Consider the following 25,781-nt stretch of genomic DNA (forward strand, 5'->3'; position numbering starts at 1 on the left):
GTTGATGGCAACTTGGGAAGCCTCCTCCCTTTGACTTTTTAAGTTGAAAATTTAACGGCATCAATGCCCCGTACACATACACGGTCATTCACGGGAACCGAATGTTTTTAAAATAATCATAAAAAATTGAATATTTACTTTAAAAAAGTTTTATTGGTACTGAAACACTTGTTAAATCAAAGCATTTGTTACTTACTCGTAAACGAAAAATTATGTCCGGCAAGTGATGTCCATTTTGGGCAATACATTGTTGTAACCTTTCACGGTAACTGGCCTCAATTCTTTGCAGCATGTCTACATCGATCTGGGTGACGCGATGACGAATTGCGATCTTTAGGTCCTCCAATGTACGCGGTTTATTGCCGTACACACGCGATTTCAGAAACCCCCGCAGAAAAAATCACAACTACTCAAGTCGGGGGACCGAGGGGGCCAAGGAATGTCGCCGAATCTGGAAACGATCCGTCCCGGAAACAGGTTACGGAGAACAGCCATCGTTGCCCTCCCTGTGTGCGCTGTAGCTCCATCCTGCTGGAATAACACATTTTGAAAATCGATTCCCCGGTTTCGTAACTCGGGGATGAAAAATGTATTCAACATCGCGATGTAACTATCAGCTGTTACAGTTACGGCAGCGTCACTTTCTTCAAAAAAATATGGTCCGATAACACCGACCTTTCCTACTGCACACCAGACAGTCACCTTTGGGCTATGAAGTGGTCTCTCGTGAAGCCGATGCGGGTTTCTTTCTGCCCGATACCGGCAATTCTGTTTGTCGACGAAGCCATTCAGATGAAAACGGGCTTCGTCACTCATTAGCAATAACAAATTTTCATTTACTTCGAAAACGGTAAGCATTTGTCGACAAAATTGTAATCGCTGCGTGAAATCTTGCTCGTTTAACTGCTGCATGGCGGCTATCTTGTAAGGATGGAAATGCAGGTCTGTATGCAGAATTCGTCTTACCGTACTTCTGCTCATTTGAAGCGCTGCTGAATGTCTCTCAATAGAGCGGCGTGGGCTTCTGACAACGGCTTCCCTTACTCGTTCGATGTTCACCGGAGTGCTAGCAGTTCGTCGGGGACCCGGTGGTTTTTTCTTCAATATTGAACCCCTTGTTCGAAGGTTGTTTACCCGTCGCAATATCGTGTTACGAGAAGGGACACTTGCATTACGATGGATATTAAACTGACGGCGGAAATCTCGCTGAACAGCAGTTACGGATTCGTCATTTCGCACAAAACTGTCATACGCGTACAGGCGTTGGTCTAGCGTCCACGGCTCCATCTCAACGACTAAAATGTAAATGCTATGAACAAAGGAAACGTCAGGCACCAGCCACGTGCCCCTCCCACCACGAACGTCCGAGTACAACCCACTTCAAAAACGTCCGGTTCCCGTGAATGACCCTGTATATAATTTGATCAACTTTGGTCAAAATCGGTCCAACAATTCTGGATATATAACATGATTTAGAGGCCAACATCTAACACACACGTGTTACGAACATTACATCCGGAAGATTTCCATCCGTTTTTTGTTGTTTTTAGGGTTCCTTAGATGTCACACACCAAGATCCGGTGAAAACCGCACATACCTTAATTGGACCGATGAAAATACTTTTTGTTTTAGAGCTATAGGGCGCTATCTGGAGCGGAAAGTAAAACATTAAAACAAAATTTTGTTTCAAGTATTTACCAAATAAACACTGAATTTTGTAAAATATGTTTTCTTTGTTTAGTTTATCGATGTAAAAATTCTTCAAGCATTCAAAAATTAATCGGATAAAACCGGTTATCCCAATAGATTTATTTTCTTCGAGTTACGTTTTTTATTAACTCGTTCGTCACAAAAAACAGTTTTTCATAAATTTATATGTTCATATCCGGCTCGATGAGTCTAATTCTATTCCCGGTAAGCGATCAAAGTTAAATCGTTTTACGATCAGGCAATCCGTCCGAGGAGATTAAGTAATAACACGTGAAAAAACCAGAAGATAAAATTTAAAAACATAAAAGATGAAAAATGAAAAAGATGAACGTAAAAGATGAAAAATCAAAGTAAAAGATATATCTTAAGCAGGTGTATCACAAACTTCTCTCAGGCTTATTATTATTAATAATTATAATATTATAATTATTAATATAATATTAATAATATATTATATTATATTAATATTATATTATATTATTAATATAATATAATTATTATAATATTATAATTATATCTTATTATTAATAAGATATAAATATATTTATTATATATATACATTTCCGATCGACCGTGATCTGTTAGAAAGAGTGTACCCGATGCGTGCAAACGTTAGCCTTCAAACTACTAAGAAATACCTCCGTGGCGCTAGCGGTAGAATCTTCGCCTTTCATTCGGAGGTTCCGTGTTCGAATCGCGGTCAGGCACGGCATTTTCACACAGGCTACAGATCGTTCATTTCATCCTCTGAATTAATACCTTACGGCGGTCCCGGAGGTTAAACAAAAAAAAAGAAAGATGTAAAATACTCTCTCTTTAATCTCCCACAATAACTCTCGTAGACTCGCATATCGCAGAACTCATCGCGTACTCACCTTTCAGACTAATATCATAAGGTGTCGCTTCGACCGATTCGTATAACTTATAACTTTCAAACGGTCTTCCCCGAGTATTTATACTCCTATCTTCTTTACCTGCCGGACCGGATTCAACTCGAACTATCGTTCGCCTTCACATGTTCCCGTGAAATTCCTACCCCGGTCCGATAACTCTTCTCACGGAACAAACATCTGTTAGCTGTGTCAGCGGGCAGTATTACAAAGGACGATTGTTAGTCGCTTCCTGGATTCCTCCCGTTATTATATTTTCTACTACTTTCTTCTTAACCGGTATGAATCCGTTATTCAGGTCCGATATACCGGGGTTGTTTCAATATATATTTTCGAGATGAAATATAGCTTCTCAGTTACGACAAGAATCGCGGTAAAAATTCGGATGCGACGGATCGAGTAGTTTTTTATCTCGAACAAACAGAAACTTTTTCTATAAAATTATAGGTATAGATTTTGTAATAATAACATTTCGGAACAGCTAAGGACGCATTTTACAGCTAGTGTAAAATAAAAAAGTTTTTTCTTTACTTTAATATAATAAAGTCCGATTTGATACGCTTTATTTATTAACGATAAAGTTCGGGAAACAAGAGGGCACAACGGTGTTTTAAGTGTAACTTGTTAAATGCGGTATTTTCATCCATCACAAAATGTTTTAGACCTATCATATACAGTCGTCTACAACAATCAATTTTAACATTCCACAATTACTCACTTGCCATAAACACTTCACATAAATCAAAATATAACTAATAGTAGTATCAACAATTTTACACCCAAAATCCATAACACACACACACACACACACACACACACACACACACACACACACACACACACACACTTGTAATAAAAATAAAGTCTAAAAGTACAAATAAATAATATTAAAATAATAATAATAAAAAAAACGTAAGTTAATTCACGTATTGTTTAATTCAATTTAAAATAATGATTACATGAAACAGCCAGGTAATAATTAATTAACAAAAGTAAAAGCGATGATATCGATAAATATCCCGTTATTTGCATTCTTTACGAAACGTTTATTATTTATCTTACAATAAAAGAACTGAAAACACTTTTCCGGGAACGTGCTACAACAGCGGGTTGTTTTTGGCGCACGGCTTACGCAAAAAAAAAAAAAAAATTTAAATATTTATTGTTTTATTTAAATATAATATTTTTTCGTTTATTTAATTCGACGATTCTAACTAAAGCGCGCGCGTAAACCGTATTTAATTCGCCCATGTGTGGCGGTACTAGCGAAGACGATCGAGACTAACTAATGTAATTTCACGACTTACATAAAACAAATTTCGCTCGTACGATCGGCCGACTGGTGTAGTCGCGAGGCTTATCGCAGCATGTACAGAGTCGATCGATTTCGAAACCCGGCCGGGCCGAGTTACTTATATACACTTTAAATATTATTGCGATTCTACCTGTCGCCTGTGACGTCACAACATATCAGACGACTACAACAGCATTTTTTAGGGTGGGGGTGCGATTTTTCAAGTCATTCTACCAAAAATAAAAACCCGATCGCAGTTTTGACCGATCAGTCTTCGTTTAAAAAAAAAAAACCTTGAAATAATGAAACATAAAAACGTTTTTGCGTAAATATTGTTATTTTCTAATCGTTGTGCCTAAGAATAATACGAATAATACGAATTACGGAATTAATACGAAATATGGAGATACTGAGAACAACCTTGCTCTACTTGCCCACCCCCTTGACCTTATAAACTGGAAATTTAACGGCATCAATGCCCCATATATAGATGTAATCTGAACAAGTCTGATAAAAATCGTTCCGATAGTTCTGGAGATATAAGGTGATTTAGAGACAAACACAGACTACACACGTACATACAAATATTAACATCGGGAAAATTCTATCCGGTTCTTCGGGTTTCAGATCCGGTGAAAATCTGCCTAAATCGGACCGATTATAACACTTTCCATTCTAAAGCTACAGCGCTATCTTAACGGCTAAAAAAAATTTGCTACAATTCTATTAAATTAACTTAAAAATATTTTGAAGTAGGCTTTTAACGATTTAAAATTTACTTTACTTCAAAATATATACCGAACAACAAAAAACAAAATCGTCTATATGAAAAAAACAAACGTTTCAAAGAAAAGGAGCAAGAAAAAAGTAACAACCTTCGTTAAAAGAAAATAATAATAATGACAAAAAGAACAAACGGGACGTTAAGTAAATCTCTCCTGAATACTTAATTATTCGTTATTTTAAAAAATATATAAAATAATTTAAGGGAAGATTGCATATCATTACGCTATAATAATCTATTAATATCTAAGTAATATCTACATGGAAAATTATCAGTTTATGAAAATCTTCCATTTAAAAAACTTACATCAGGAAGTAAAAAAAAACAAATAAATCGGTCCCCATTTACTAGCAAAGAGTACCTATATATATATTCATATATAGATAGTAAGGGGATGTTTAGCCGTATGTTATAGCCAACGGGTTCTGTTCCCTAGCTAGAACAGAATATCAATGGATTATAATTTCTTCAGAGAAACAGTTTTGTCAGTACAAGACCCGACATTTTGAAAACCTTAAAAATAATAATTTCAACCGGTTACCCGTCCGTACGAGTAAAATTGTATTTTGCCCGTTTCTTAGCGTTACCCGAAAAACGTACTGATTTCAAGTACTGACCGTACTTGATTTCTCTTTTATTTTATGTCTTTTAGTCGACTAACGGGAGGCAAGTGAAGCCAGACGCGTCACATATACAGTAAGAGTGGCCGGATTGCTTGGGCCACCGTATACCGTTGCCCCCTTAAAAAATGCCCAATTTTAGTGAATATTACGTTTATTATAGTCTGAAATGGGGAAAATTTGCGATCGCTGTTCAAAATATTTTTACCTTTCATCGCCCCCGTTTTCACGGTCGAATTGGTTTTTACATATTTATATGAAGATTGCACAAAAATCAAGATGACATATTCGTTTGTTACCGAGAGAAAAAAAAGTAAATTTCATCGTTACTTCATTTTAACCCTTAAACTCAGAATTTCAAAAAATCCTTTCTTAGTGTGCACTTATACCGTAAGAAAAACACGTATACAAATTTTTATCGATTTTTCTTCGATAGTTTTTGCCGGGCGTTGATGAATCGGTCGGTCAGGACCGGTTGCTTTATAGGTACAGATAAATATATAGTATATAATATAAAAACAGAAGCAGAAAATATTCATATCGTAAATATAACTACGTAGACGGTAAAAATAAATATAAATACACAGATAAAACACTTAGATCGCAATATTGTATTTTCATAAATTTTCAGCTAAACCGACCGTTATAAAATTTTAATATATTAAAATTATTACATAAAACAAAAAAATTGATGTGGACACCGCAAGACTTCCTTGTACGCCGATTAAATTACATATACACATTTTTTGTTGCGCTTCATTTAAACTTATTTCATTTGAAAGTGAGATACGATCCTCTAATTCATTAATAAAGTGTACGATCGCTGAAATATTAGTTTTTATTAACGTCAAATATTTATACGATTATTAATTCGACAATCTTACGTAAAATATTAGGTTAGAGTAAAAGAAAATGTTGCAAACAAAAAAAGAAAGAAGAAGAATTAAACACGTAGAAAATGTTAAAACCAAAAAAAGATTAAGAGAGGATGATGAATATAAAGAGAGAAAATTTGAAAACTAGAGAAGGTGTACGCAAATTAAGATCGAAAGAATTATATCAAACCAAAGAGCGATTAAATGTTTGACAACAAAAAAAAAATAATCACGAATTGACGATTAACTTCAACGTAGGGAGGAATACTGTCCGAAATATCGGAGTATTAATGAAGTAATAGATAAGAATATTTTGCAATTTATTAAAGATCGGGACGTATGCCTAAGTATGTATTGTTCTTGTGAGGGTCTGTTTTTTAGTCACTGTAATTAAGTTTAATGTAGAGAATAATTAAATAAAATTAAAATACAAAATACAAAAACAGTACCATTCTAAATTATAATTTCCAATTAATATTAAATAATATTTAATAACGCCTATTAATTTACACATACACGTTTTTAAAACTACATAAAATTTTATTTCACTGATAACTTAATTATTATTAATTTTACTGAATTGTTATTTATTATAAAAGCTTTTTTACAATCGCTAATTAATAATTATTAAATCGATATATGTAAATTAAAAAAAATTTAAAAAAAGAAGTAGATGAAGTCTGATTCGAACCGATGTGTCTTCCCTTTAAGATCCAAATATGTCATTAATTTAAATTTCATTCGGCAACAACTCTGGAACCGATGAAAATAAGTACCACTGATATATCGTTGAAAAGCTCGCAGTGAAAGTTTATTGGTGCGGTTAAGAAAAAGTCCAAAATACAATTTTGTTTGGATTTTGGGTTTTTTGGATGCTTTTGGTTCAGTCAATTACAATCAAAAGGAGAAGTGCACAACTAGATGTTACGATAGTCCTAAATCCAAAATTTCAACATCCTACGGCTAATCTTTTTTTAGTTATGCGAAATACATTTTTTTCCCCCCTACATTCCCGATCCGGACATTCAATTAAGTATACTCGACTCGGGGACGTGTCCTTTCCGGACCTTTTAATTGCCTGCCTCTAATCTCCAACGTAAGAACCAGGCCCGGCTATGCCGTTCCCAGCCCCCCCGCCGGAGACCGGGTCTCGGTCTTTCCTTTTGCCAGCCTCAAACCGACGGCGCGGGAGCCGAAGCCGCCAAAGCGTATCCGGGAACCCACACCGCCGGCCGGGTGTCGGTCTTTTCATTCATTCGCACCTAACGGACCCCAGGAGTCCCCGCTCCATCACGGGAACCCACACACCAGGGCATGTAAGCCCTCAGGAACGGGGCTGTCCGCCCAGCCCTACTATAAACTACACCCCTCAGTATCCCAGACGTCTTGCCTCATCTTCTTTTATTCTGATAACTGTTCTTGCAAATATTGCAAAATTATTCCGGTTTCCGGACATAACCAAGAGCCACTCCGAAAGCTGCTCCGGTCGGGTATGCATCAGTCCTGCATTTATACGTTGTTCCTCCCATCGGCTGCACTCAAAAATAGTGTGTTCGGCATCGTCAACCGCATCGCAGTAACAACAGATCGGTGACTTTCTCCTGCCAAACCTATGCAGGTATTGTTCAAACGCACCATGTCCCGACATGAATTGCGTTGTGTGGTAATTCGCCATGAGAGCGATCTAGCCAAGCATCCAGGTCCGGGATAATTCTTCTTGTCCATGCGCCACTGCTGAACCCGCCCATGCCACCTTCCATTGTTCTCGTATAATAGAACTGGCCTCATCTTTGGCTACACCGGACGCCCTTAGTTTTCGTCCTTTAATCTGCAATTCTATCGGGGGCACCGAAGAAAGCACGCACAGTGCATCATACGATAACGTTCGGTACCCCGAAACTACCCCCAGAAGCGACTTCCTATGACTGCTAGTTAGTTTTCTTCTGTTGCGCTGGACATTAACCGCATCGGCCCATACCGGGGCGGCGTACAACAGAGACGACGTTATCACCGGTGATAAGTCGCTTCTTCGACGCACGTGGAATTCCTTGTCCCGCAAAGAGACCTCGCATGGCACGGATTGTTGTTTCCACTCTGTCGCAGATCATGGCCACATGGCTGGAGTATTTGAGGTGTTTCCTCCTACCAGTGAAGAGGATACCCTTGCATTTGGAAGGAGAGACCTCCAAACTGTTGTTGACAAGCCATTTATTCACTATTTCTAAGGTAATATTCCCCTTGGCCTCCACTAGTAGCGAGATGCCGTTCGCGTATCCTACGACATTCACCCCCGGCGGGAATTGAAGTCGGAAAATTTCATCATAGATGATGTTCCAAAGTAGTGGTCCGTACGTATGCGAAATACATACGTACGTACAGACGTCACGCTGAAAGTAGTAAAATGGAGTTATGGGTGGTCAAAATGGATATTTCCGTTGAAATCTGGAAACCGAAATTTTTCGCTTTCCACAATACTTCCTTTACTTCGTACAAGGAGTAAAAAACAAAACAATGAGACAGTCGCACAAGCCAAGTGTAGCATTCTCCCGGCCGATTTTAAACGAGTCACTCGGTATAAATATACATATAAGATTAGGCGTAAACTAAAATAATTGTACAAAATTAAAAATCACACTTCTAAATATTTTTTTTAGTTTTTTTAAAAAACAGTATTTTAAAAAAACCACTCGCTCTTCCATTTTTAAAAAATTTTTATCGGCTTGATGATTTCGCCACCTAAGCTTGAAGCTTGCGTGTGGGAAATGGAGATAAAATTTTTTCAGCGTATGAAAAATGCCATTCCTGATCGGGATTCGAACCCGGGACCTCCATGTCAATATTAATTGTATAACATACATTTACGGTAAAACAAATCAAACAATACATTTTGTTTATTAAATTATTTGCTTTAATACGTACGATTTCGGGAACGTTGTTTCACAGCGACGACTGATGCATCGTCACGGGTCTGTTTTATAATAAAATTCTAGCTTTATTGTAATAAAATTGAATTATTTTATTATTGCAGAGTTAACTCAATTAATAAACACAAAGGTTTAGATAGGCCAAACAAATAAACTGATTCTCTGATTGCGCTAAAAATATTAATTTTGAATTATTTACTTCGATATGACTAACCAAAATTACTTTTTCTGTTCCAATATTATTATAAATAAAAATGGTAATAAACTGTACACAGAAATTCAAATCAGAATACATAAATTATATTATATATAAAACAAGCATGAAAAACACGATAAATAATATAACGTAATATAAATTTAAAAAAATTACCATCGAATTTACTTCCTCTGGCTTTAAGAACTTGACTTAAAGTAGTTAAAGAATCTCTGACAGCCTTTTCAAAATCATGTTTACTTTGTTCGGCTAATAAATGTTCCATTTCTTCTGTACAACACGTAAGTCCTGCCGAACAAATTCTGAGATGTTCTCCTAAAAACAAAAAAAAAAAAACAAAATTGAATGAAACAAGAATTTTTATTTATCGCTTATAAAAAATATTATTAGATAGCTCGTTAAATAATTAAGGACAGAAAGCGCGAAGTACAGTCGGTTCTCGATAATCAGACATTATTTAGTCCGACGACACCTCCAGTAATCCGACACTTTTCGTCCAACTGCTGAGACAATTCGTGTATACTATACGCCGTATATAAAAATCATCGTATATACAAAATCATCAAAGAAAAAGTTCTATAAAGAAGAAATGACGAAGAAAGAAGATTTCCGCGCAAGTAACGGGCGGTTCAACAATTTCAAGAAGCGCTATGTGTATCCGTTATAAAGACGGTCCAAGAGTCTGATCTCGGTCTTGACCGGGTATAATGCCGATGAGGGTGGGTTATTTTGGAGGCTGCTAGCGAAAAAAACATTCGTCCATTGTGCTGAAAAGAGCGATCCAACGCAATTTACTAAAAGATTTTATCGTATAATGTAACGAGTAAATCGTAAAATACGCGTATTTTAAAACGTTTCGAAGAAATAAATCTTAACCTTACAGACGTCGTGTTTGATCTCGCACGAGCACGGCAAAAGATTTCTGCTAAACCAATGCTCTTGGAAAACTCATCCTGTATTTCATTTATACGAAAAACGCAAAAAAAACCCGTGGAAAATGAACAAATATCGACGACATCCGAAAGCGCTTATTTCAGTTCTGGTGTTGAATAAACATTACGGAGTCGCTTGCCCGACTGTTCAATCAGACGATTTAGAAGGACTGACACAAGACGACGCCATTGGCTGAATCGAATATGAAAATTATCAATCGATGACCGACCGGAATATAAATGAAGACGCGCTGGATGAGGACGAAGATGGTGACACCTTCGCCATCGATTAGTAACGTAGGTCACGAAAGCGCTTTGAGTGCTTTTAACGTGCGTATCGCGTGGGCCGATGAAAATATAGCGGCAGTTGCCGATATTTTAACATTAAAGCGTTTGCCAGAAAATAATTTTAACTGTCCAGTAAAAAAAAACAAAAGACTCTCGACCGGTATTTTTCTGTTAAGTAGTTAGTCGTATTATTGTTATTTTCTTAATCGAATTACATCAGTTATTCAAATTAATAAATGCGCATGAAAGAACGTAACGTTTTCTGTCGGTTATTCAATTGAAATTAGGAAAATTCCTGTAATCTGACACCAGGGCTGCCTGATATCGAGATTATCGGGATCCTACTGTAATTCTTTAACTGTAGTAGTATGTTGTAGTCGACTAATAACCCGGCTGTTAGGTGAACGTTAACGTTATTAATACAATATATCTGTTAAAAAAAAAAAAAATAAAAAATCGAACTCCATTTTTTTAAATGGGATATTTATCAGTATTATTCGATTATTTCTAATTTCGTTAATTCATTATGCGATATTTATTGTTATTTTTAGAAACGCTACGTACTTAATAAGTGTAATTTAATTTATTATTATTACGATTATTTTTTTAAAACAAATTTTATTACGTATAATTTTATTTCACAAACAAGTTGTGAAATAAAAGGTGCTTCCTAACGATAATAATGAATAGGATTATAGTGAAAATAATAGACTGGAACGAACGAAAGGATTGTAGCCCGGGTTAGGAACGCGAGAAAAAAAGAGGTTTTGATAAACAGACCAGAAAGAGAACGAGGGGATATACTAAAAGATGAAGTTCTTGAAACTATAAACGATTTTCATTTTCGGTTAACGGAACAGAAAGAAAAAAAAGAGTATAGACCGAAAGAAAGAAAATTTTTATCGCGATTAAAAAAGGTCTGTTATAAAGTAAGGAAGTCTCAAGAAAGCGTAAAGAGGTATGATTCTCGTCGATTCTGATAAGTAACGTAGAAGCTTAAATTAAAAAAAGGGAGAGAAAAGTAACGTACAGGTTGTCCCACGAAGAAAATCAAGACGCATTCTACTAGTGAACGTAAGAGAAAAGGTTCATATAAACGTAGGTCTGCAAACGCTTTGTTTTCGAGTTACGGCTAGCGAAAAATTTCGCCCGGGTTTCAGCTGTTGTAATAAAAAGAAATCCTACTGTAATTTTTCGAAACCAAATTAAGTAGTAAAGAAGGTGGTTTCTTATGTCACTTGAGCCGGTAAATAAGGTAAAACAGGTCCCATAGCTGTAACTCAGTTACAACTCTACTGTAAGCAGTTTTTTAAGATATCCGACTTAAATCGCAAAATTGTGTCGAAAAACAAATTTTTTTTAGGTTTGTAGTACAATAGCTTTGTTAAACGACTAATAAACGTGAAGGATTTCCCAACAAAACTTGGAGAGAATTTAATTCTGAGAAAACTAATGTAAATACAGCCGATAAAAAATTCTAAAAGATTTTTTATTGAAAGAGAACAGACGAGAAACAGACAAGGCTGAAATCTACGTTAAATTAGAAATATTTCCAAAAAATTTGTTGTACGGGTTGACAATACGGGTTAGTCGACAAAGAAAATTGTATATTTCGTTTGAATCCGTCGTAAAATACGATACAGAAAAAGGAAGTAAAAATGCCGTTTCAATTTTCTAACAAGAATAAGCCGATATAATTTTTCTTTATGGATTTTGTTAACGGAAATTCTGAAGCTGCTCGACGTGAATATCACGGAAGAGTTCTGAAAGTTTTTTTTTTCGTAGGACGAAAAGTTTTTTTTCGGTGCATCAGGATTTACGAACGAAAGGATCGCTTCCAACGCGTTCGTTTTCGGTCGAACGCCAAGTAAATTAATAATGAATACCGTGTGCTTCAATATATTCAACGTAGACCAGGCGCTAGTACAAGGTAAATTTCATGTCGCACCGGTTTCTCAAAAAACAAAGCGCGGCACATCCTACGGAAAGAAAATCTAGAAAATCTTTCCGCCTGCAGAAGGTTCAAAATTTGCGGTCAACAGATTACCCCCGGCGGCTAAACTTCTGGTCAGCTTCTATACGAGTTTTTTTACTAAGTCTCCGCAATTATTAGTTATTTAACAAAAATATTGTCCTACCAAATAAGAAAAAAATATAGAAAATATAGCTAAAAGAAGACATATGCCACATATTAAGGCATCCTGGAATAGTCGCTTTAATATTGGAGGGGCAGGTAGAAGGAATTGTGTAGGCAGGCAACGTTTGGAATATGTAAAAGAAATTGTTAGGGATGAAAGGGGGTATACCGAAATGAAACGACTTGGTATAATTAAACGACTTGGATCTTGGAGAGCTGCATCAAACCAGTCAAATGACTGAAGGCAAAAAAAAAAAAGAAAAGAAGATAAACTTGTTTTTCGACACCGAATTTTATCTTTTTCTACGTACATCTTCAAACCTACTGGAGTTACAGTTCTGGGATCTGATTTATCTTATTTCCCGGTTCAAATAACATAAGAAACCACCAACGTTACTCCTTAAGTTAGTTCCTAAAAAAATACAGTAGGTTTCTTTTTATTAGGAGAGTTGAAACCCGGACGAGATCTTTCGCTAGCCGTAACTCGAAAACAAAGTTTCCAGACCAACGTTTATATGAACTTTTATCGTTATTTTCGCCGGTAGAAAACGTTCTGAAAGTCGCTTCGTTTCTTCGTAGGACACTCTGTATAAGATATAGAGAGAAAACGTCTAAGCAGGATAAATAAAACAACCGGTAATCGCGTATGTTAAGAGAGTACCGTAGAAATTCTTGAATTAGGAGGGAAAAAGAACTAGACCAAGGGAAAGATGTCTATATAAAATTAAGGAGGACGTTGTAAGTAGATGTGTAAAAGGATACAACAAAATACACGGTTCGCTCACCCAAAATATTGAATACGGGGAAGAAGAACAACAATCGCGATTTATTAATAATTAATTCAATTTAATGAGTAACGGGATGTCAATATAGAATGTAAAATCGATTTTACACAATTAATAAAGAGTTTTACTTATTGCGATCATTTTGGTAGTCGGTGATACACAATAACAATTTAAGACATAAAATAATCGTATACATGCGATTTAAGGGATTGTACTACTCTCTCTACGTAGATACAAAAACAGAACTGCTCCTGCCCGGTTTGGATAAATGAAGGCTTAATCAGATACTAAATTAGATTCGTTCTCTTTTATTTTGGTGTATACCACGTTTACGAGCGGTGACTCATAAGTTACCGACGACAGATGTTGACATTTAGTAGTCGTCACCCCTTATGAATACGGTAAATTAATGTTTGGCAAAATACTTACCGCATACTAATAGAATAAGGATTCAATACGGCAAAATTCGACCGTTTGTCGGATCATTCATAATCAGGTTTAAGAAGTTTCATGTAAATTTTCATTCTTTAAATAAATAACAGAATAGAATAAATAGGAAAACTTTAATCCTCGATATACATTTGCGTCTTGCCAATGCTCTAAGCCTTATCGGTAAGTGCCCGTTCGATAGAGTAAACGATGAAAAATACAAATGCAGAACGGTTACGTCAAAAAAGAAAGTTAAAAAAAATAAGTTTATTTTTAATTATGAAAAATATTTAGCGGCGTCGTAAAAATATGTATTTCAAATATTAAAGGATTTAACTGGTGGTCGATTTAACATTTACAGTTTCAGAGAATAGCCGTCGAAATACTTCTTTTTTGTCACGGTAACATTATTACGTAAATTATTATATTTAAAAAGAAATAGATCTTTATACCTCCGTTTGATGCGAAATTTTTAATTCATTTTTCGTACGGAACATACGCATTAATATTACCTGAAAAACCTACAGTTGATAGCGTTGATGCGGCATTAAAATAGTTTCTCATTAATTACTCTGTTTTTGAAACGTTTTAATTTTTTTAGTTAAATAATTTGCTGTTGAAACGAAAATTAAAACCCGTTAATTAACGATTAAAACATAAATTCATACCGGGTGATCGTTTGAAAAGTTACCGCACTTATTATTTAACAGCTACCAGTTCCATCGTATTTCTGTTTACAGGCGTGTATATCGTTCTCGGGGGAACCTTTTTAAAATTATTTTCAAAGGGTTGGAACCCACCCTCTCCGCTTCACCTGCCACGACTCAAAAATGTTAAACGGTAACACATTTCATTACATAAATTGACAACCCGAAACAAATAATGAATTTTGGTGAAAAGAAAATTAGAATCCGCCCACCCCTTCGTTCGGTAAGTGCGAAAAATCATTTGTGGTAGTACTTTTTTTAAATTTCAGTCCGACAAAAATAACTACAAAATTACGCGATATTACTTTTAAACTATTTGAGATATTTAAAACTGTGAAAATTATTTTTCAAATTACCGACATAAAATTTTACCCTTAAATGTTTTCTAAATTTTCAACGGTTGAAAACTTATTTTGTTTTTAAATGAGACGACGTATCTTGTGACATTTCATCGGAAGGCCCTTTGAATGACAAGTAATTTGGTACAAATAAAATAAAAACCGGTTCACCGGTATTGAAATTACGATTAAAAATAAGTTTTTTTAGGTTATGTTAGGATGCAGTGTTACTGACCCAAAGCGTTAGGTTTGAAATCGTCCGTTCTTCTTAAAAATATAGGTTTAGGTTTCTCCAGCATTGAAAAAACGTACCGGTATATACAGCACAAAGTTGAAATGAGATCTCAACCGAAACTGTAAGTTATCTAAACAAATTTGTATACGCTTTTAAAGTTGTGAAATCCTTCATGAATCACTCCTCGATGTAAAATATCTCTAAATATTAAAATCCGACTAAGTAAACGTTTCACCTCGGTATAATATTCACATTAACGAAATATATAATATAAATTTAATATTAACGAAACATAAATATTAATATCAAATACAAACCAAACATATTTAAAAAAATTGATTAAATTAAAAATAGTACGACTGGAATCATTAATTTTAAAGCAAGTTAAATGTTTATCGAAAAATAAAGTAGCAATCCAACAAAATATTTATATATATATATATATATATATATATATATATAGAGAGAGAGAGAGAGAGAGAGAGAGAAGAGAGAGAATGAGAGAGGGTGAGGAGGATTAATGATTTTTAACACTGTAAATAACAGACATATAGTATATATTTGAGTGTTTAGTATGTACAGACTGCTACTATACGATGCTTCTCCACCCTTTTTGAGTAGACGCGTAGAATAGACCGTAACGGTATCCTTTTTTTTTAAACCATCCCAACAATGTAAGGAGCGAGAAAGTTTATCATGCTTATTGGAAATAATACACAACTCTATAATATTATTATCAGTTAATTTCTATTACATTCTACAGAAGAGTAAAGAAAAGAAAATAATTTGTTAAACAAAGTAATATATATACACGGCTTTAATGAGTTTAAAACATATAAATATTAATTAATTATAGATAAAATTTTATTTTTAGATCTAACTAAAGCATTACACATAATTAACTACGTCAACAAATCTGTTGCATATCAACGGTATTCCATCTGGAAAATTTCACGCGTACTTTCTTAATTTAATTTAATACTTCAAGTAATATTATTTTTCAACAATTAATAAAAAAGTTAAAAACCCTATTTTTTATTTTATAATTTTTTTTTTAATTTAGTGATATTAAAAATAAAAAAATGTTAACGAAAAAAGAATTTATTTAGTTGATACATTTTATACGTAATTATCGATTTCTTTTCTTACTGTATTAATAGTTTTCAACATTAAAATATTTGCTATATCTTATATTCTCAGTAATCTGTTTTATAACATATAAATGTCGGAAACCTAACGATTTTAAAAATGGAAAAAAAACAAAATATAATTAATTTACCTACGTACATTTTAATCAAGAGGTTCGATAGAACTTCGCCGGTAAGAGTTCGCAGAACTGGACGACACAGCGAAGTCAACGAACAATGTTTATACAGTTGTACACATGACCTAACCTAAAAGTGAAATGAAAACGGGAAAAATAAGCGCGACAACATTATATTTCGGTTCAATTAGATTTGTAATAAAGAATACTTTCAAAAAATATCTCGAATTCTGTTAAAGAACGTTTTTTCTTCCGTTTGATGAACCGAGGGACTTGAAATGTCACTTTTTCCTAAAAAAGGTGAGTTTACGAATCGCGGCGCTAGGAAGCAGTATGTGATAGTACTAGTTAGCGCACCAAAACTTGATAATCTACTTGAAATAATAAAATTTAACAGAAAATACACTGCAGTTTGTTTTAATAGTAAATGCCGTTACGTAAATGAAAGTTCTGAAGATGAAACAATTTTTTTAATTCCCATCACTTCATTAAAAAATAAAAATATTAGATACAACAGATTATAACCGCTAATAAACACAAAAAACACCAACAGTAAAAAAGTGTCGCAAATTGACAACAAAAACTTGTTACGTAAAACAGAAATAAATTCGATCGGTAACATTTTTATCCCTCAATTAGAACTATTTAAATTAATTAACGGCTCAACGCATAGCGAGCGCTACATACAGAATGTGCAAAAATTTGAAAACACCCGTAGACCGGCTTTAGTACACGTGTTTCGGCATGACGATGCTACGGCTCGTACAGCCGACAACGCTAAGACTTTCTTGGATCGGTGTTTTCACGGACAAATGCTTTCGAAGGGGTTGTAGCGCCCGCTGTCTCCTCACTTTTTCTTATGGGGATACTTTAAGAATGCCGTTTACAAAAATCATCCTCATACAATTCCCGAATTGAATAAAGAGCGAAATTGAACGATCTGTCGTTGCAATTCCCCAACATACGTAACGACATGCGTTTAAGAGAGTGCAACGTCGTATTTAATTATGTAAATCTCATAATCGGAAACCGCTTTCAACAATTATCGTGCTCATTTTCCCGTGAAGTTTTGACAGTTCTTTAATGCTATTACGTCTACCGATAAATATTCTAGACTTTAGATACTTTCAGAAAATAATCGTGTAATGACAAGAAGTGTACCGTGTAACATCTCCTTTGGATATCACGTGGTCCGAAAATGTCTCTCGAACCACCCTTCGTGGTTGCACTAACATCTCGGGCTGTAGCTACACCCTCTTGGAAACGCACCGCCTTCAAGGTCGATCCCACAACCAAGCGGTTCAGGTGTAAGGAATCCTGTAACACCATTGTGTATCGGTCAGAATAGACTTTCATGATGTGCCCTTCCCTTCCTCTTCGATTATATAATGGCCTAAGATTCCAAAAACTCGCTACACCACATCAGGCGGTTACACGTGTACTGTATAGAGAACCTATACGAGCTGCTTAACATTCGTACAGACCGGTAATGAAAATTCAGTTCGTTCACCGGGTCCGATAACTGAAAATGCGTTTTATACAGTTTAATAAAATTTGCACAAAATATCACCCGATTTACTTTGTCACGCTTACGTCGTTATCTTGCACCGTCGTTATTATCTTATAACTTGATATTAAATAGTAATTTTAAAATAACATATATTAATTTAAACTTTAAAAAAAATTATATCATCACTAGTCTAACCAGGGGGCTCTACCCCCTAGATCGCCGATGCGTTCCTAATCCTCACGGTTGTGAGAATTTTACACACTCATTAAAGAAAATAAAATTCATCCTGTAACTTCATTAAATCTCAGTTATCGTACGGTGACAGAAATATAATAATGAAGTTAAAGGATTTTTTTCTTCATCGAACAAGTTTAATATCTTAACCTTCAAGGAAACTAAGGCCTCGGCCTATTGGATTAAAACCTACCCTGGGATATTACGAATGTATCCTGAAAATTTGAAATGAATCGTTCGGTCGGTTCTCGACTGCCGAGAACAAACAGAGAAACTTTCACGTTTAGATATAAGATAAAAATATAATGAAATTTATATAAATTGTATCAAGACCGGCACGGCGGACCTGAATAACGGATACCTGCCGATTAAGAAGAAAGCAGTAGAAAATATAATAACGGGAGGAAACCAGAAAGGGACTAAAAGGAACTCTTTTAGTAAAGCTAACTAGTCCGTTTAACAATCGTCTTTTTTAATACTGCCCTCTGACACAATAAACAGATGTTCTTTCCATCAGAAGTTACCGGATCAAGGTTAGCAATGCACGCGAACGAAAGGGCTCGGTCGATCGTCCTCACATTTCGACTTTGGTCTGGTCCGGCAGATAAAGAGGATAGGAGTATAAATACTCCCGAGAAGACCGGTTAAAAATCGGTGCTGCGAAACGAGTCTACGCGAGATGCTATGTTGTCAGTTCCGCGAGGAGAGTCTGCGATGAAAGAACTTTATATTTGTCTCATCTATTGTACTATTGTTGTTAATACAAGACTAGCGGTCATGATAATGACTTGTCCGCGGGACTGAATTCTGAATTTCATTATTTACCTACCTGCGAATAAATCCTGAAGATTACTTTAAATTTTGTTTTGCATGTAATCTCTGTTTATTATTATTAGTTTACGATTTTTTGTTTGTTATTGACAATTAATATTATTATTGTTTACTGTGGTCATTACGGTAATTATTCTAATTTTTGTGGAATTTTTTTATTATCTGTTATTATTGTTGCTATTATTCCGATTATTATTGCGGTTGTGATTACTATTATTTTTTTACTACAATTTGTTTTACTGTCGTACTATTATTAAAACTATTCTCATTATTATTGATCGGTCTGATTTTACGAAAAATTTTAATCATCCTGATCGAGCTGCGAACACGCGACAATATATATATTATAAATTACAGATACGTTCTCGTATTATGTGGTTCTTTAATGAACACAGAGTCATTTTGTGTCAAACAAGCGAATTTAATAACGAATAGCGTATGTTAATACTTTATGTACAGAGCCGTTTCATCTACAACGTTCCTCTTCAAAGCAATTTTAGTTAGTTGATGCTTAATACACAGAGCGGTTTCGGCTACGACGATCTGTTAAAAGCAATTTTAGTTCGTAAATTAATAGTACATATTAACTTTACGCGTACGAGCACGAGCGCACGCTTGTGTTCGTACGCGTTATTCGTACAAAATTCATATATAACACGTAATTCAATTATGTATTAGAAGAAGATAAAATATTACGTAAGAAGATAAAATAGAAAATAAGATAAAAATTAATCGATTAACTACAGAGAACGTTCCAGTAGAAAACCCGTAATTTTAGGTGATAATTGTCGAGCTAAAGGTACGAAAAGTCGTATAATGGTACAACCGAAAATGTTATCCTCAAGTCAGGGCAAAGATTGCGAAATTGTTGTTATTAAGATAATAATTACTATTATATAAACTGCTAACAACATTAATTTCCGTGTCGATTGTGTTTGCCTTTCACACCTTCATTCTTTTCTTATATTTTGACGCGTTTCAGAATAACTTCGTTGTCAAAAACTTATTGTACCGATACGTTTTAATTTCTGTTAATCTTTATATAGTTTTGTCAACGTATATATTTGACGTCACGCCTTATCTGTCTTTCTTCTTGTTTATTTATTATTAAAGGCTTATACTTATCTTTTAATTTTATTTATCTATTTCTTGCTTTCAATAAATCGAGGTTCTTGAAAAGGACATCGATAATAAAAACCACTTAGGTAGATTTATAGTTACGGAAAAAGCATTTGATAAAATAAAATCTAATTTCTTAAAGAGTTTAACGAAAGAAAGAGTTTAACAGTAGTTTTCTTACGGCAGAAAATAACCGCTATAAAAAAGAAACGATCACAAAAACGAATAAAAATAGAAATAAATATTTACCGGAAAAGAAATTTACCCGATTAAACAAACAATAAGTAATAAATAGTAAATAAAATATAAAAACGGCTATAAATACAAATAATGCAGCGAAAAAGATTTTCGCTAACAACGTACGAGAAAAAGATATATTTAACAGTAATTGTATATACAAAATAAAATGTAAATGCGATGAGACATGCATCGGACAAACGGGAAGAAAATTAAAATAAAAATACGACTAACATATCAGATCTTAAAAAAAGAATTGTAATTACCCAACGCGATCGACAAACGTAAAAAGTAACGATAAAACGATCATTAATGAACAGATCGACGATCAAGCGGACGTCCTTTTCAACAAATTCAATTTACCGAAGACAGGAAATAAATAAATATAATTAATATATACGAGTAACCGTTAATAGCAAATAAACAAGGAGAAAGTCAGATAAGGCATGACGTCAAATAAAGGAAGAAGCGTTGGCTAAACGTTGTATAAAAACCGACAGAAATTTAAAAGTACCAGTACAATAATCGTTTACTTTTATTAAATAAAACGGGTCGACATGCGATTAAAGAACGAAGCTAACAAAAGGTAAACGGTACTCGACGTAGAAATCATAGCGTTCTTAGCGGAAAATACAACTACGATTATTATCTAAACAACAATGTAGAATTAAATTACACCAGAAGAAAAAATAGTGTGCGACAAGGATTTAGTTCAAGGCTACAGGTAGTGTTGTCGGTGCTAAAAGATTCGGACTTTCGACGGCTTCAGAAGAGGCGGTGGAAGGGGTTTTGGCGAATGTATCTGCAAGTCCGCAAATATCAAATCGCCGAACAAGCTTGGAGGAAGTGAGCGTTTCTCGGTTAACAGTCGGTTTTTGACCCGGTTGGAGGAGGACCCACAGTTTTTGTCTAAAGTTATATTCTCTGACGAAGCCGACTTTTATACAAACGGTACGGTAAACCGACATAACTTACGGCCTCACCGGGTTATCAACAATACGGATCGCGTCACGGTTTGGTGTGGTTTGTGGAAAACCGGATCGTCGGTCCCTACTTCTTCGAACGGTTAACGGTGAAACTTACTCGGCGATGTTAGGAAATGAATCAGCGGCCGATTTGGATTTGCCGGGTTCTGGAAAAACAAAACGGTTGATGCAGGACGGTACACCCCCGCACTACGGTACACAAGTTTGTGATCGGCTAAATGAACGCTTCCCTCGGTGGATCGATTGTAGGGAACGACTGGAACGGGCTCCACGATTCCCGGATGAAATCCGATGGACAGTACGGTTCGGGGACAAAAACCGTCTGCGAGAGCGCATCACAACTGTGTGCCGATCTGTAACGCCTGACTTGGTGATCGACATCCTGCGGAACACGGGAGACCGTTTTCAGTTACGTTTCGACTTGTACGGAAACCGTATCGAACAGATATTGTAAATATATTTTATACGTATCCCTGTGTTGCAGGACTTTTGGGACAACTTGTAGATAGGAAGAAAGAGATTCGGTTTTAAAGTAAATAAGATCAAAAGAAAAAAGTAGGTCGACGATAAGTACGATAATAAGGAATGAAATAATAATGGGAAATAGGGGAATAGAATATTACAGAGCCGCAGAATTTTGTTAATTCGTATTAAAATTACAAAGAATGGAAAAAAAGCAGACGATTAAAAAGTACTTTTCACGGATAAGTAATATTCTACTAGAATCAAATATAAATAATCCTTATATTTATTTTTATAAAAAAAATTAAAAAAAAAAAAATGGTGTGAAGTGTAGCGTCCTTTATGGAAGCTATACAGGAAAAATAGGACGAAGAAAATCTTAAGATGAAAACAAGAAAGCGGAAAAATTTGTAGCAAAATCTTGTGACAAAGTTAGGTTGACGAGCCGTATATTAAAATAACCGTGTTGTTATTAGAAGTACAACTTACAAACATCGAAGATAAAGAGAAATATTAGAACGTATAAAAGAGATAGTGATTAAATGCAGATTAAAATTACACCGCAGGATAGCGCCAAAGCAAAGAAAAAAGACTTTCTTTTTTTAACTTTACTCGTTTAGGACGCGTAAGTAAAGTAATTCATAAGGAAAGATATGAATTATCTACAGGTGTATCACGAAATTCCCACGGGACTAGTCTACACGTAAAAATAATAGAAAAGGTTCGTATAAACAACGTCCTAAAATATTTTGTTTGCGAGTAACGGCTAGCGAAGGATTTCAGTTACCCCGGTGAAATGAAGTCGTACTGAAATTTTTAGAGCGTTAATTAAGGAGCAGAATTAATAATTTTTTGTGGTTTTTATTTTTCTGAAAAATAAAATAAGTCAGGCAACCGTATCTGGAGTAGATTTTGAGAAATCAGGGGTGAAAACCTGCTTTTTTATATCTGACGTACAATAACTTTGTTAAACGGGTAATAAACACGTAAAATACTTCGACAAAACTTGTAAAGAATTTTTTAATTCTGAACAAAATAATGTAAGATAAGTCGATTAAAACGAAGAATCGTTAAAAAAAATGGGAATTTTATTTAGAAACAGTACATCCGACCAAAAAGCATTATACGGACCGGTTTATAATAAACTTTCGAAAATGAGCCCGCCAATCCGGTAAAAAAACGTTTACATTCTACGTTGTCCTTGATAAGGTCAAATAAAGGTAATTTCAAGGTCGATTTAATAGTTTTAAATAGGAACCTATATCTTTTATCGCACGATCGAACGGTTTGCAAACAAAAATTAAAATTTCATTTTGGACTTTTTTTCTAAAATTAATAGATTTTTAGTTATTCGTGTTCAAAAATGCTGTAGACCTACAAAATGGCGCTTTTAGTTTCATTCGGTCTGGCCCGGATTAAATACTCTTCGGATTAATATCTAAAAACTATTTTCGGGGAACTTTTTTCAATTTTGATTTTTTAAGTTCAACCGAGACAGCCACTGTTACTGTATGTGCGACGCGATTGCTTGCACGTGCCTCCCGTTACTCGACTAAAAATAAAATATAACAAAATTTACCGCGACGGGTAACAGAAATAACCGTATAGCACGGGCAAAGCCGCAACGGGGATGTTAGCGTATATATTCCCCCCTCGCATGTTTATACGAAATATTTCTCATATCTTTTATAATCTAAAGTTTCGATCCAAAGGATACACAACCTGTTAAACGCCATTTAATTCAATAATGTATCTATAAAACGAATAATTGCGACGGAAAGCAGTAACATCACAGTTACAGATTCTTGTTTTTTTTTTAACCTCCGGAACCACAGTTAGGTATAGTTTCAGGAGATGAGAGATGAATCTGTAATTTTATAGCGCGTGAAAATTCCGTGCCTGACCGGGATTCAAATCCGGGACCTCCGGATGAAAGGCCGAGACGCCACCGCTCGCGCCAGGGAGGCCGGGCACATTTACTGAACGTAACATCGGTTTCATCAACCGTTAAAAAAAATAATTCTTGCAAAATTAAAACGGTTTAAAAAAATTTACGATACGTGAAGAAAATCGTTCCGTTAAATAGAAATCGAATCGAGTTTGACCTGTAACTACGGTGCAATAACAGGTTGTACGAAATAGAAATAAATGAACGATTGCTAACACTAGAATCTTGGATGAATGATTTTAACCTCTTTATCGAGAAGGGGAGAAAAGCGTTCGTAGTAATTTTATAGGAAGGGTAAAGTACAGTCTGGTTCCTAAACTACTATGAACAAATAAAAATTAACGTTAAAATTTAACATTAAATGATTAAATACGACGTAAAGAACAGTTTTCTTCTCAAATACTCTATCGCTTCCCCACCGATTTTTTTTTTTATATACCTATCGATTTTATTCGTCGGACAATCCCCGTCGCTGCTACTCAAATGAATATTGTTATTTACTATTGTACGTCTACTTTTACTCGACTGTTATAACGCTACATCCTGCGAGTGACAAATGATCAATGAATGACTCATACGTATACATATACATATACATGCGATACACATACCGGATTATACTTTTTTTTCATTTCATCTTCCTTAAATTTAAATTCAACAGACATATCGTTTTATTTATTTTATTTTGATTATACTAACGATTCGTTGACATTAGACCTTGACGCGATAAATAAAAACAATTGACATCAAAACAACGAAGAATAAAAATATCGTACAAAATACAAAAACAATAAATCATCGTTATCAAAAATATCTCTCTAACTAAAAAATTTAACAACGTATTAAGTATATTATTTGAAAAATATTAGATTTTTAAAAATCTATATTCGTACATCGTACAGAAAAATCTAAGGCGCTGTAGGAACATACAGAGTGACTCAAAAAATCTAACAACTTTCAGGGTACGTTCTGTAGATGAAAATACAGAATCTTTTTAAGCGTTCTTATAAACGTAGGCTGGGAAATGTGTCGTCTGCGAGCGTCGGCTGGCGAAAGAACCCGCCCTGATTTCTTTGCCTTCGGTAAAATTAAACAGAACTATAATTCTTGAGACCCACATTAAATTTTATATGAAATCTGATCCAAAAAATTGAAAAAAAAGTAGGTCCTACAACCGTACTTTAAAAACAAAGCGTGGCGCACCCTACGGAAAGAAAGTACTTATCCTTTCCGACTGGAAAGGGTTCAAAATTTGCGGCAAACAGATTATCCCAAACAATTAAACTTCTGTCGTCCGCTTCTAGACGGCGCTGATAGGGTAAATTCAAATTTATTTACTGTTGAAGCCACTTTTACGAGAAACGGAGTATTCAATTCCAAAAACAGTCATTTATAGAGCGAAGACGATCCACACGGTACTGTAAAAACTAATTTTCAACGTAATTAGATTTGACGTAAATATTTGGTGCGGTATCATTTACGACAAAATTCTGAGACCGTTTGTTTTCGATGAAAACCTTACAGGAGATGCACGCGTTGATTTCTTGAAAAATAATTAGCCGGCTGTTTTGGAGGTTGTAGATTTACAAACTAGTTCGCAACGATGGAGGAACGCCGCATTTTTCTTTAGTAGCTAGAAATCTGTTGAACGCTAATTTCTTAAACCGGATTGCACGCGATGGTCCGATCGATCGGCCACTACGATCGGCTGACTTAACACCACTAGTACATTTGAGAACATATGAAAACGGTAGTATAAAGTGTTAATACTAAAAAGAAAGTTACCGGTTAATACACGAATTTCTACTGCATTTATACGAAACGATCCTGTGATACGAAAAGCTACCGGAAATATTTTACTTCGGGCAGTGTCGGGTACACTGGGGAGGGGGAAATTATTATAGCCGAGGTTTGTTATTCTGCTACCATTTATCATTTCATGTATTTTATTTATTTATTTATTTTTTGCTAAATTAAGAATAACGTTTATTAGGCCAATTAATAACGTCAATACAAAGCCAATTTTTA

General features: G+C 34.9%; 1 protein-coding gene across 1 annotated transcript in view; it reads right to left on the reverse strand.

The window, feature by feature from the left end:
• Positions 1-25,781, reverse strand: part of dlp (glypican dally-like) — a 107,756-nt gene that overhangs the window by 51,244 nt on the left and 30,731 nt on the right. The window contains exon 2 of the mRNA XM_075380369.1: positions 9,468-9,626. Coding sequence (XP_075236484.1) covers positions 9,468-9,626 — 159 coding nt within the window. The remainder of the gene's footprint in view (positions 1-9,467; positions 9,627-25,781) is intronic.

The sequence above is a fragment of the Lycorma delicatula genome, chromosome 12 (assembly GCF_047948215.1).
Source record: "Lycorma delicatula isolate Av1 chromosome 12, ASM4794821v1, whole genome shotgun sequence".
NCBI lineage: Eukaryota > Metazoa > Arthropoda > Insecta > Hemiptera > Fulgoridae > Lycorma > Lycorma delicatula.